The sequence below is a fragment of the Callorhinus ursinus genome, unplaced genomic scaffold, assembly GCF_003265705.2.
Source record: "Callorhinus ursinus isolate GAN/ISIS: 27379988/994484 unplaced genomic scaffold, GSC_fseal_2.0 scaffold27, whole genome shotgun sequence".
Lineage (NCBI taxonomy): Eukaryota > Metazoa > Chordata > Mammalia > Carnivora > Otariidae > Callorhinus > Callorhinus ursinus.
The window spans coordinates 17,886,531-17,898,878 of record NW_027397089.1 but is presented as its reverse complement, the minus strand read 5'-3'; the positions used below and the strand labels follow the sequence as shown (position 1 = coordinate 17,898,878).

Here is a 12,348-nt window from a genome sequence, read left to right as displayed (position 1 = left end):
AGAAAGAAAGAAAGAAAGAAAGAAAGAAAGAAAGAAAGAAAGAAAAAGAAAGAAAGAAAGAAAGAGAAAGAAAAAGAAAGAAAAAGAAAGAAAGAAAGAAAGAAAGAAAGAAAGAAAGAAAGAAAGAAAGAAAGAAAGAAAGAAAGAAAGAAAAAGAAAGAAAGAAAGAAAGAAAGAGAAAGAAAAAGAAAGAAAAAGAAAGAAAGAAAGAAAGAAAGAAAGAAAAGAAAAGAAAAAGAGTGAATCTTGAAGGCCCACACCCGAACTGAAAATTCTCAGTTCAGAGGGGACAAGAATACATTTGACATATGGGGTAATGTGAACGAGATAAATATACAAAACATACTGACCCGCGGGGATTCCCAGAACCAACCGGACGCCTGCACTGAGCTGGGAGAGAGTGGTGGTGATTAGGTAGTAGTGATGACCACATCTACCAGGTCCCATCCTTCACAGACATGAGCACACTGAATCCTCACAACCACCCTTGTGATGGGTTATTTTATCCCATAACATCGAAAAGGGCTCATTTTAAGTATGAGAAAACATGTTCAGCAAGTTTGTCCTGGGTCAGAGCACAAGACAGGGATTGTAATATTGGTGACTTTTTGAAAGTACCATCTTGGCTCAAATCTCTAAGGGAATGAGGGAACCAGGGTAGGCCAGGGCAGGGAAGGAGCTACACACAGCTGTGGGCTCCACTGAATGCTGGCCTCAGCTGCGTCCCACGGAAATGGCCGGGGCAGTGAATGGCACCGTGCTGTTAGCTGTGCCCCCCGACGTAAGGGGGCGGGCATTTGCACGCCAGTATCCGTTATTCCTTAGCTGTGCACCGCCCTCATCAGGAGAACACATCCCTTCGGGCACGCTCCAGAAAGGCAGGCAGTTCCCTCTGTGGAGGACAACTATGAGGAGGGCACAGCCATGTGCTGTTAGCAGCCGCTGGAAAGGGGGTGCATCAGCCTGGCAAAGGGGACCCGGGGGCAGGCAGGAACCAATAGCTCCTTCCACGGGATTCATGGACCAACACCGATGCAATTGCCAAGTGGCCAAGCCAGGAGGCACACCCTGATCTGCTTGAGCTCTTATCTCTACAAAGGCATAGATTCGCCTATTTATCCTACTCTTCGAAGTTTTACACAATTAGTATTTTTTTTTCAGGGCCAGCTTTGGGCCAGACACCATCCTCAGAGCTGGAAAGGGAAGGGGACCGGCCAAGAGGGAAACGTGGCTTGAACTTTTGAAGCCATTAACCTGTGAGCTGCCGTGGAGGCCTAGGCCATCGGGCCGGCGCACTGAGACATTCATGCTTGTGTTGGCTTTTTCTCCTAAAGGCTGATGAGATGCAGGATGTGATGCATTTCAACTACATGGCGTGGCCTGATCACGGGGTGCCCACGGCAAATGCTGCAGAGAGCATCCTGCAGTTTGTACACGTGGTTCGACAGCAAGCTCCCAAAAGCAAAGGCCCCATGATCGTGCACTGCAGGTAACGACATCAGCCGTATCTTCTGTTAGGGTCCCACAGGCTCTGCTTTATCAAGCAAAGAGCCCACCGTTCCATATACCCAGTCACACTGAATTTGCCATTATGTAAACCATGACTTTTTTAAAATTTACAATTGATATCTTACCTGATACATGATTTACTTATATTATGGCTTTTCTTATCTCCCATAGCCTATGAGATAGATGTTATTATTCTTATTTTCAGAAGAAAAACAAACTGAGAAGAGGGGAGATAAAGGGATTCACACAAATTCAGGCAGCTAGCATGAGGAGGGATTAAGGCTCAAATCCGTGCCTTTAGGTGCTGTGGGATAGTACCCCAGCCTCTCGGTGATTCTGAGTGGCTTATAACATGGCCAAATACAAAGTCAGATTAAAAATAGCTAATCACAGCGCTGAATAATATAAATATTATTGACCGCCTGCAAATGGCTGTAGCCGCAGAGCTAGAACTAGTGTGTGGCCTCTCAAGCAGACTTTCCAGCAGGGAATGTGCACCGAACTCCGAGGCTACACAGAAAAGTGGAATTGTTTTCTGTGTATCCGCTCTCTGAGAGCAGGAAGCGACTCTCCAGCCAGCTCCCTCTGGAATCCTTACCTTCCTCAGGAGGCAGGGTGCCCTGTGGTGGGACCGGGGTGGGGCTAAGACTGTGCAGCCACACACCTCTTTGAGGGAGGCAGCAGGGTGAGTCAGAAATGTGACAATGAAAGACAGTCGGTTAAGCGTCTGTCTTCAGCTCAGGTCATGATCCTGGAGTCGCGGGATCGAGCCCCGCATCGGGCTCCCTTCTCCCTCTGCCTCTGGTCCTCCCCACTTGTGTTCTCTCTCTCAAATAAATAAATAAATAAATAAAATCTTTAAAAAAGAAAAAAAAATACCAACCACAATCACGTACTTCAAAATCAGGAAAATATTGTCAGGAGTATTTCTTCTTTTATTCTGAGTGCTGCTACCTGTAGTTTGGGGGGTTTTCTAGTGGCCGATGTGTTTGCAACCGTGTAAAAGGACTGTCTGAGGAATATGCTGTCCGAACACTCTTTTGCAGTGCCGGAGTTGGCCGGACGGGAACATTCATTGCCCTGGACAGGCTCTCGCAGCACATTCGGGATCATGAGTTTGTCGACATCTTAGGGCTGGTGTCCGAAATGCGATCCTACCGGATGTCTATGGTGCAGACAGAGGTAGGAACAGAATCAAAATGTATTTTCAAATGTGCCCTGGACTGAGAAACTTCCCATGATTCAGTCTGTTTCAAAACAGTTGTCTCAATTTTTATTTTTCTGTCTCTGCTCTTCCCAGTTTCTCAGTGTGCATGTTCAAACTGCTTCAAGGTATTAAAAAAAAAAAAAAATAGATCTTAGCCTCTAGAAATCCATTCAGTGTATAGCGTTTGCACTGTGGTTGGTATCACATGCCCTTTAGTAATCCAGAACATATGGATGTATCTATACTATCTATAATAGAATAAAACTTTTTGAACAGACTGAGTGTTCGGTGAAGGTGACAGCCATTCTGGGTAAATGCCACCAAGTGGAGACTGTGGAACTGATGTGATTTAATTTATATTTGAAATGCTAGATTTGATTCAGTAAGTTTGGCCTTAGTTCGTCCTCCATGTGACTCTCTGTCCCAGTGCATTTTGGATGATGATCAGGGGTTGGATTTATGCTTTCTGTCCCTCTTATAATTTTAAGGATTTCCAGCTCCCATCCAAGCAGTGCTGCCAGTGCCCTTGATCTTAAAGGAATGGAATTATCATTGTAACAACATGGGAGCATCCCCAGAAATATCCACCAGTGTTATGCGCTCCCTCTTCGTCCTCTCCCACCTAGTCCTCTCCTGCCTGGAAGCCTCAGAATGCACTCCAGCCGGCGTGGTTAGCCCTGGGCTGCTTGCTGCCCACACACAGCATCACACCGCCTCCCAGCAGCAGCGGGTGGGCCCCTGGGTGCGCCCCGAAACCTACGCACAATAGCTGGTTCATAATCTTCGTCACCATGCCCTACTGTGACTTCTCAGCTTCGAGCGTACAGTAATCCTTTTTTGCTCAAGGAGTGTGTGTGGGAGGAACGCTTGGAGAGTAGAAGACAACCTGGCCTGACCTCTTACTCAATTTCCAGATGAAATGCTGCCTTCGTCTTCCCCATGCTTTTCCTACTAAGCATCACTAGGTGTCAGTATAACTCAAAGAGCCTGCAGTAATGGCTGCTTTCTGCGCTTCCGGTTTCTCCTCCCCCACTCTCTTTACTTTTCTCTCCGGCTTCCCCACTCCCCTCTGACCAAGGCTCCACACAGCCAGCCCAAGGGATTTATTTCTGCGCTCCAGCAAGATCATACCACTTTGGAAAGAGTGACCCATTCACATGCAGGTGTCTCACTGATGATGTGTTTGCTCACTTCCTGGAGCCCACTCACATCCCAGCCCTACTGCCTTGGAATTCACAGCGGTGGGGACGTTAACATGACCTCATTAGCGTAAGCTCAAAATGTTCTGCTTTCCCAGAGAAGCCCACTACCTAGTGATTAAACAGTGCTTTATGAATCGGTCCATATTTTTGGTTTTCACCGCTGTAAACTGACATCCTAATATGTGGTTAGAACTCCCCAGTATGTCTATTAATCCCCAGCCTTCAAAGGGCCACTCCTTATTTTAAGTATGTTGGATGTGATGAATTGTCTGCCCCACTGACTTAATTTATGCCTCTTATAACTTTATAGACTTTGATTATAGCCTAGTTGCCTTTGACTTTCCCAATTACAGAATCCTAATGCCTTTTTTAAAAAAACTACCTACACGGGGCGCCTGGGTGGCTCAGTCCGTTGAGCATCTGCCTTCGGCTCAGGCCCTGGTCCCAGGGTCCTGGGATCGAGTCCTGCATGGGGTTCCTTGCTCAGCGGGGAGCCTGCTTCTTCCTCTCCCACTCCCCCTACTTGTGCTCTCTCTCTGTCAGATGGATGAATCCAATCTTAAAAAAAAAAAAAAAACTACCTGCACATGGCAGACCCTCTGTCCAATTTTCAACACCATTATCTCTCCTCAAGTGTGGTAATCACGCCAAAGTACAGCAGCCACCGTGTGCCTCTCAGAAGACTGAGGAAGTGTTTTGTGTTCTCCCTAACTTTCTGGTCCCAAATTTTGGTTGTTTGGCTTCTTTGTTTATGGCAGCATTTTTAAGTTGCCGTCTCCAGGGAAACAGTCTTTTTAAAGTACAATATCCCTTCCCTGAACTCTGGTGGGAAAACTCAAAAGTCAGCAAAAGAGGCGGAGGTCACCACAGGTTACTGATTATTTTCCAACTGTTTCAGCTTCACTCTTGAGTTCCCTCGGGATTCTGCAGTGCAGGCTCTCTAGCTCGAGTTATTTATTTATGTCTGTTTTGTTAGTTATGTCTGGAACATCTTGTCCGTTTACCTTTGTATTTTCCTGGTTCCTGTGCTCTTCATGGTTCAACCTGGATTCTGAATGTTAGGGTTTTCCTAACATCCTCCTCGAGCCCAATCATAATACCCCAGTCCTGCTGCCTTTGACCTTACTGATGTTAACAAGTAAGGAGCGGAATAAACAAATTATTTTCCTCAGCTTTTTCATCCCACAGTACCCCTTTGACACTAATGATTTTCCAAGAGGCCAGAGTGATTCTCCAGCTGATTTCCGATTCTCTATATAAACCACCTGTGTGCTGTGGACCAGGTTCCCTCCCATGGCTGGTTTTCTAATTTTTTCTAATTTTCCTACCTCCTCGATTCTACCGCCCGTCATCTCAATTCTACCACCCTGCCCCACTCTAGAAATAGCAGGACTAACTGATTAAAACAGCCTGTCCAGAGACGCACATTTCAGGTCACAGCAACGCACTGCATGGGCTGCATTTTGACATGTTCTCTTCCCTTTTCTCAACTGACCGGCACATGGTATGAGCCTCTCCACAGGAGCAGCAAGGGGTAGTTAGAGAGTTCAGGTCCGCAGGCCAGAACGCTGTGAGTCGGCCTGGGTCACGTATGGCCTCTGTACACCTAGACAAGCACTTTGAAACCATAAAGCGCTCTATATGGGTGGCATTCACCTCTTTTGAGCTCTCTCTTCTATTTCTATCAAAAGTTTTGTTTAGTTTTCCTCTAATAGGCTTTCCCTGGAGGTCAGTTAGTGCTTTGCTTTGAGCAGCCCTCATCCTGATCAGCAGCTTAGACTTCTCAGGGGCTCTCAAGGATATGTCTGTAAATAGTCTCTCATTTACTTTTCCTGTGGTTCAGCTACTTTTTTTTCTTTGTGACACAAAGTTTGGTCACCGAGTAATTTTGAATTGAAAAACAAGGCACTCTCTGGCCTGAACCGTGCTCAGTGCTCGATAACACCAGAAACAATGGAGTGATGTGTGATCATGAGAAGAGGTAGTCAGTTGTGGATGTGATACTATCACAAAGTAAGGGAATATATTTTCTTCAAAGCTTGAAAAATACAGATTAGGCTGAGGTATCAACCTTTAAGTATTAACCTAACCTTTATAAAGTCGTCATACAAAAGACCCCTTAAATCCTTTGACTGTCATGACTGGATTTTATGTCAAGGTTATTTCTAATGGTATTACTTACAGAGAAGCTCTAGGAAATAAAGAAAAAAGGTGAAAGATCATGAAGTTACTTGATTTCATGGCACCAAGACAGCTTCCTCAATATGCTGATGGATTTCATCTCCATCTTCGTTCAAGTATAACTTTACATGCTATATGTACATATACTAACTTTACACTGTAATTTTCCACTTAACATTTTGCTATACATATCATCCCGAATTGTCCAAAACTCTATAAATCTCATTTTAAAGACACTAATATTTCAGTACAGATCTGCTGTGCCTTATTTAAACCATTCTCCTTTCTACAGAACATTAAATTGGGTCCTTTTCCACTGGTTTACTATCTGTGTCCACAAGGCCATTTACTAGCACCTAAGTAATAATACCTCCACCAACAATAGATAAAAATGACAGCTTCTACAAACTCAGGTCATCATCGAGCATTACCATTTTCCTTTAGCTTTGCTCATATCATGGATGAAACAAAATTGTTTCAACTTACATTTTTTATTATGTCACCATCTTTTGCATATGTTTTAATATTTCCTCAGTTTACTTCAGAAAACCTTTCATAAGCCCAAACTGAGTCCTAGGCATGAGGAAAAAAAAGATATAGTCCCTGCCTTCCAGGAACATTTGGTTTAATTGCCGATATATTTTATTGGCCAATTTAAGTGTGTGTGCTAATGACTGCAGGAATTTTAAACAAAAATAAAGGTATCGAGATGCGTTCGTTAGGTTACTCCTCCCTGCCCGTGGATGCCCACCGAGTAAGCGTCATTAAAGTCTCCCTTCCCACCACCATTATATCTAAGTCAGTCTCCCAAGAGCCTGAACAGCAGCAGAAGCTCTTCATCGGAGGTTTGAGCTTTGAAACAACTGGTGAGAGTCTGAGGAGCTATTTTGAGCAATGAGAAATGAGCTCACGGGCTGTGTGGTCATGAGAGATCCAAACACCAAGCGCTCCAGAGGCTCTGGGTTTGTCACGTATGCCCCTGTGGAGGAGTGGATGCAGCCATGAATGCAAGGCCACACAAAGTGGATGGAAGAGTTGTGCAACCAAAGAGGGCTGTCTCAAGAGAAGATTCTCAAAGACCTGGTGCCCACTTAATTGTGAAAAAGATTTTTGTTGGTGGCATTAAAGAAGACTCCGAAGAACATCATCTAAGAGATTACTTCAAACAGTATGGGAAAATTGAAGCGGTTGAAATCATGACTGACCGAGACAGTGGCAAAAAGAGAGGCTTTGCTTTTGTAACATTTGATGACCATGATTCTGTAGAGAAGATTGTCATTCAAAAATCCCATACCGTTGGGGCGCCTGGGTGGCTCAGTCGTTAAGCATCTGCCTTCGGCTCAGGTCATGATCCCAAGATCCTGGGATCGAGCCCCACATCGGGCTCCCTGCTCTGAGGGAAGCCTGCTTCTCCCTCCCCCACTCCCCCTGCTTGTGTTCCCTCTCTCGCTGTGTCTCTGTCAAATAAATTAAAAAAAAAAATCTTAAAAAAAAAAAATCCCATACCGTGAATGTCCACAACTGTGAAGTAAGGAAAGCCTAAGCAAGAGATGGCTGGAAACTTTGGTGGTGGTTGTGGAGGTGGTTTTGATGGGAATGACAACTTTGGTCATGAGGAAACCGGTGAGGTGGCTTTGGTGGTGGTGGTGGATATGGTGGCGGTGAGGGTGGCTATCTTGGATTGATAATGATGGAAGCAATTTTGGAGGAGGCAGAAGCTCTCATGATTTGGATGACTACAACAATCAATCTTCAAATTTTGGACCCATGAAAGGAGGAAATTTTGGAGGCTGATGCTCTGGCCCCTTGGTGGTGGAGGCCAGTACTTCACCAAACCACGAAACCAAGGTGGCTGTGGCAGTTCCAGCAGCAGCAGTAGTGATGGTGGTGGCAGAAGGTTTTCATTGCTGCCAGGAAACAAGGCTTAGCAGGAGAGGAGAGCCAGAGAAGTGACAGGGAAGCTACAGGTTACAACAGATTTGTTACCTCAGCCAAGCACAGTGGTGGCAGGGCTGAGCTGCTACAAAGGAGACATGTTTTAGACAATACTTACATGCATGGGCAAAAAACTCGAGGACTGGATTTGTGACTAATTGTATAACAGGTTATTTTAGTTTCTGTTCTGTGGAAAGTGTAAAGCATTCCAACAAGGGGTTTTAATGTAGACTTTTTTCTTTTTTTGTACCCATGCTGTTGATTGCTAAAGTAATAGCCTGATCTTGATACTGAATAAATGTGTTTTTTTTAAATGGTATCAACATTTTGTCAAATTTCAGAAAATAATTTTCCTTCCCATTTTCCAATTTACCCTTTATTTTATTCATTTTACTTTGTTTTAAAAATTGTAGTTTGAAATTTTCATTTGTGATTTATTACATTGCTTTGAAGTTTAGAAAGTCCCTCCTAAAAGTAATCAGAGAAAAACTAACCTGTATTCCGCCCCCCATATTTTTATGGCTTAATTTGTTAAACTTCCCAGAATTCATTTTGGTGTATTATGAGATGATACACTATTTTTTTTTTCAAAATAGGCCCGTGATTTATTGATTGGATAGTCATTGCCTTTAGCGTTACGTTGTGATGACCTAAGCTCTATTATTAATCAAAATATTTTTACAGTTGATTCTCTTGGATTTTCTAGTTATAAAATTATCTCATAAATAATGGACATTGTTTCCTTTGACATCATATCATAGTATCTAATTCTGCCGTAGTATGAAAATACTAAATCTTTGCATGTGTTTGCACAATACCTCGCTCTGAACCCTGCTTTGGTCTTTTGCTCAGGAGCAGTATATTTTTATCCACCAGTGTGTGCAACTGATGTGGATGAAGAAGAAGCAGCAGTTCTGCATCAGCGATGTCATCTATGAAAATGTTAGCAAGTCCTAGTTCAGAATCCAGAGCAGTAAGTAGACGAGGCCATCGTGGGCACTCTGTCTTCGAACCAGGGAAGGGGACGTGATGGGATACAACAGAAGGCAGCAGTCACCTGTTGTATTGATTCTGACCCCCCAAATGTGGTTATAGGGAGAGAGTAATACCATACAGATCTTAGAGCTCCAGTGCACCTTGGTCAGGGGATGACAGGCAGGAGCTTCGGCAACTCCTTATGATTTGACCTTCCTTCCCTGCATCCAGAACTTTCAGTTGTTCTAATATTGGATCTGTGCCTGAGATATCAGGATGCTACCCTTCCACTCTGTTTATCTCAATATTTTGTGCTAATATTTTATGGATTACAAGGGTCATACAAGGGGTTACAAAGGAGATATGAGCTGGAGTACACATCCCAAAGAAGAGAAACAATATTAACACCAGTCTCGGGATGGTGGAGTCGAGGAATGCCTTGCTTCCGTCCCTTATGTGAACACTTACTTGAGAGCTTCTTGAAAACATTAGTAACATATTCAATGCCTTGTGCTCAACTTTGGCTACGAGATCGATTTTGGAGGTGTTATACTCTTAGCTGAAGTAATAATATGCCAATTCAAGTCAGTAAACAGTGAAATGTATCGGAGTATAGTGAGGTGGGGGGACCATTCGCAGGGTTGGGAGAGGACAGGGGGGCATTGTGGGATTCATATGGAAGGACAAAGAGCATATGGATAAGTGGGTAGCAGGATAGGAATCGTATTCTACCTTTATACCTATCAAAACATAGAAAGCCCAAGGAGGCAGGAAGGGTAAAGACTAAGAAACAAATTTGCCAAAAAGGGGAAGATATTTAGACCCACAAAAGGGACTTAAAGGGAAAAGGGTGCACAGATAAGCCTGTGTCCACATGGGCGATGGGGTTGAGTGTAAAGAGAGCAAGTAGTGGAATCGGGAGGAAGATGCTCTACTTCTAGACCCAGACCTGTCAGTGTGTGCCTCGTCCCTGCCAAGCTGCTTACTGTCTCCCTCTCTCTCTCTCTCTCTCTCTCTCTCTCTCTTTCATCCACAGAACAGGACATGCCTCCCTTGCTTCCAGAGTTTTTTAGGGGCCCTGCTGGCCATTTTGCTAAGAAGAGCCCCTGCTTTGTAGTCTGTGGCCAAGGAGACAATCTATCTCACTGAAGCACCGGGAAGACTTAGCCTTAAAGAGCCTACAGTGTCTTTTGGACTCCTTCACTTCTGGACATTTAATAACGGACCAAATTCAACTGAACACCACAAAGGTCCAGACGCTCTGCAAAGGGCAGGAAGCACAGCACTTCCGAAGAGTTTCCTTGGCCCTTGGCTGGTTGGGCTGAGTTTTTTGTTGTTGTTTTTAAGTGCAATAATTTTTGTATGTGTGATTTTATCAGGAAGTTGAATTGTTTTCTACCCACACGACCGACCAAGCCCATAGCCCATGGGGGAACAGGAATGGTTAGTATCAAATTATACCTCATTGTTAAAAAGTGGCCTGGCCACACATGAGGAAATGTCAATTCCACTTCAAGGAAATTGAACCAGCGATATCGGTCCTCCAACATTAAGCTGCTGGATCAGGAGCGGGGTGGGGGGAGGAGGTGGGGAAGAGAGAAGGCTTCTACCCACAGATCGACTGCATATCTTTTCCAAATAGGAAAAGCTATAATGCAGCTGCAAAGTAGAGTAGAAAAAATATTTAAGTCTTATTTGTTCTAGTTCTTGATGGTTTTCTTCCTTATTAACAGTTAAGTGTTGTTTTTTCCTGGGCCCTCTTGAACTAATGTCACTGTCCAGATTCTTTTTTCACCAAACCAGATCTGGTTCAGAACAGTTTGAAGAAGGACTCTTAAGACTCCATTGCTGTCTGAGCAACCTTGGTGCCTAGACTTTGCATTCCTTTTTCTGTGGACCTGCATACATGTGAAAGCTATTTCTTTGAGAACTATATAGGCTGTGAAAAACGCACTTTCTTGCCCCCAAAGAGCTGGGGATTTATGAAGTTATGGCAACGAACTGCAGCATGCTAGGATGATTATTTGGCTATTGTCAAGCGTCTCTATGGATTCCAACGGAGGTTTCTTTTGGTTTTGTTTTCTTTCGGGTTGTCAGTTTCATTTTAACCAGTGTAACTAGTAACATTTTCTTCGGATTTTGTATAATTACAGTACATGATTGTGTATTGTGACCTACATGCTGTCAAGATGGACGCTGACAGCATCGTGAAGCCTGTTACTTTGTGTCACTTCCTTAACAAAAATAAGAGGTGATGGTATGGAGATACAAAGGAAAACATTTGGAGCTGAGAGTAAACACAAGCTGACTGCTTCACTGTGGCAATGTGGCTGTCCTGCCTTCCCGTGTGTGCTTCCGCAGGCTTTGCTCTTCTCTGTGTATCTGATCATTAACCCCTGGCCCTGGCTTCCCTTCACTCCTGATCATATTCACGAAGCCATGTACCTAGGAGCAGCTTAATAATTTATCAGTGACCTTAGTGGTGGCGAAGGATGCCAAGCAAACAGCTCCGCACCCTGCCGTCTCCTGCCACTGAGAAGGCTTGGCCACAGCGGACCTTGGCACGGGTCTTTGCAAGAGCTGGTCAGTGAGTCTCAGGTTCACCTTGCAGGGGGAATGGCAGAGGACACCCAGACCCCGTGGCTTAACAGCTTGGGCTCCTCAGGTGTTGTGAGTTCTCCCTCGCCTCCCTTCCTCCCCTTCTCGCCTCCCTGCTGCCACCCCCTCTTCTCACCCCTGCCTGTTCCATTTCCCTTCTTGGACATGTTCATAAGGTATCGCTCCATTCTCAGGAACACACGGGGCTAAAGAAAGGTGGCAAAGGGATGTGTGACATTCTTAGATTTCCACACAAGGACAGGTCAGGAGGGACACGGGCAACCTTGGAGGGGGCCAATAAGATGGAGCGGGTAAGCTGGAATTCGTTTTGGCTCCACAGACCGGACTATTACTTCCCCTGAAACTTAAAGCACTTCGTAAATATTTCATGTTTTTTTCTTGAGCACCCCCTTCACTGTCGGGATCAAATGGTACCAGATCAGTTTTCCCAAAAGAGAAGATAAAGTATCCAGCGTTTGGACTGAAGACTCCGAACTGAGACCACAGAAAGTTCCCACGAAAGCATTTTACCAGATCCTTCCTTCAGGGGTCTCCAGAGCAGTCACTTTGTTCACTGGGACACGGGTGCTCCTGAGGCTGTAGAATTTATAGTGAGGAAAGCATCCGTCAGAAGGCTTGGATTTTCATCCCAATAGATGCCTTTGGGACTTCTCTCTCCCAAGTCGCCGCTCACAAGCTGTAGAATGTCTTACCATAGCTCCAGATTTTTCAGATATAAAG

General features: G+C 44.6%; 1 protein-coding gene across 3 annotated transcripts in view; it reads left to right on the top strand.

Annotated features, from left to right (window-relative positions):
- PTPRO (protein tyrosine phosphatase receptor type O) overlaps positions 1–11,322 on the top strand; it is a 234,436-nt gene extending 223,114 nt beyond the window's left edge. For all 3 annotated transcript variants that reach the window (XM_073877934.1, XM_025879885.2, XM_073877935.1), the window contains 4 exons: positions 1,335–1,489; positions 2,556–2,691; positions 8,887–9,007; positions 10,046–11,322. In XM_073877934.1, the coding sequence (XP_073734035.1) occupies positions 1,335–1,489; positions 2,556–2,691; positions 8,887–8,991 (396 nt within the window). In that variant the 3' untranslated portion in view covers positions 8,992–9,007; positions 10,046–11,322. The remainder of the gene's footprint in view (positions 1–1,334; positions 1,490–2,555; positions 2,692–8,886; positions 9,008–10,045) is intronic.
- Positions 11,323–12,348: the final 1,026 nt, after the last annotated feature.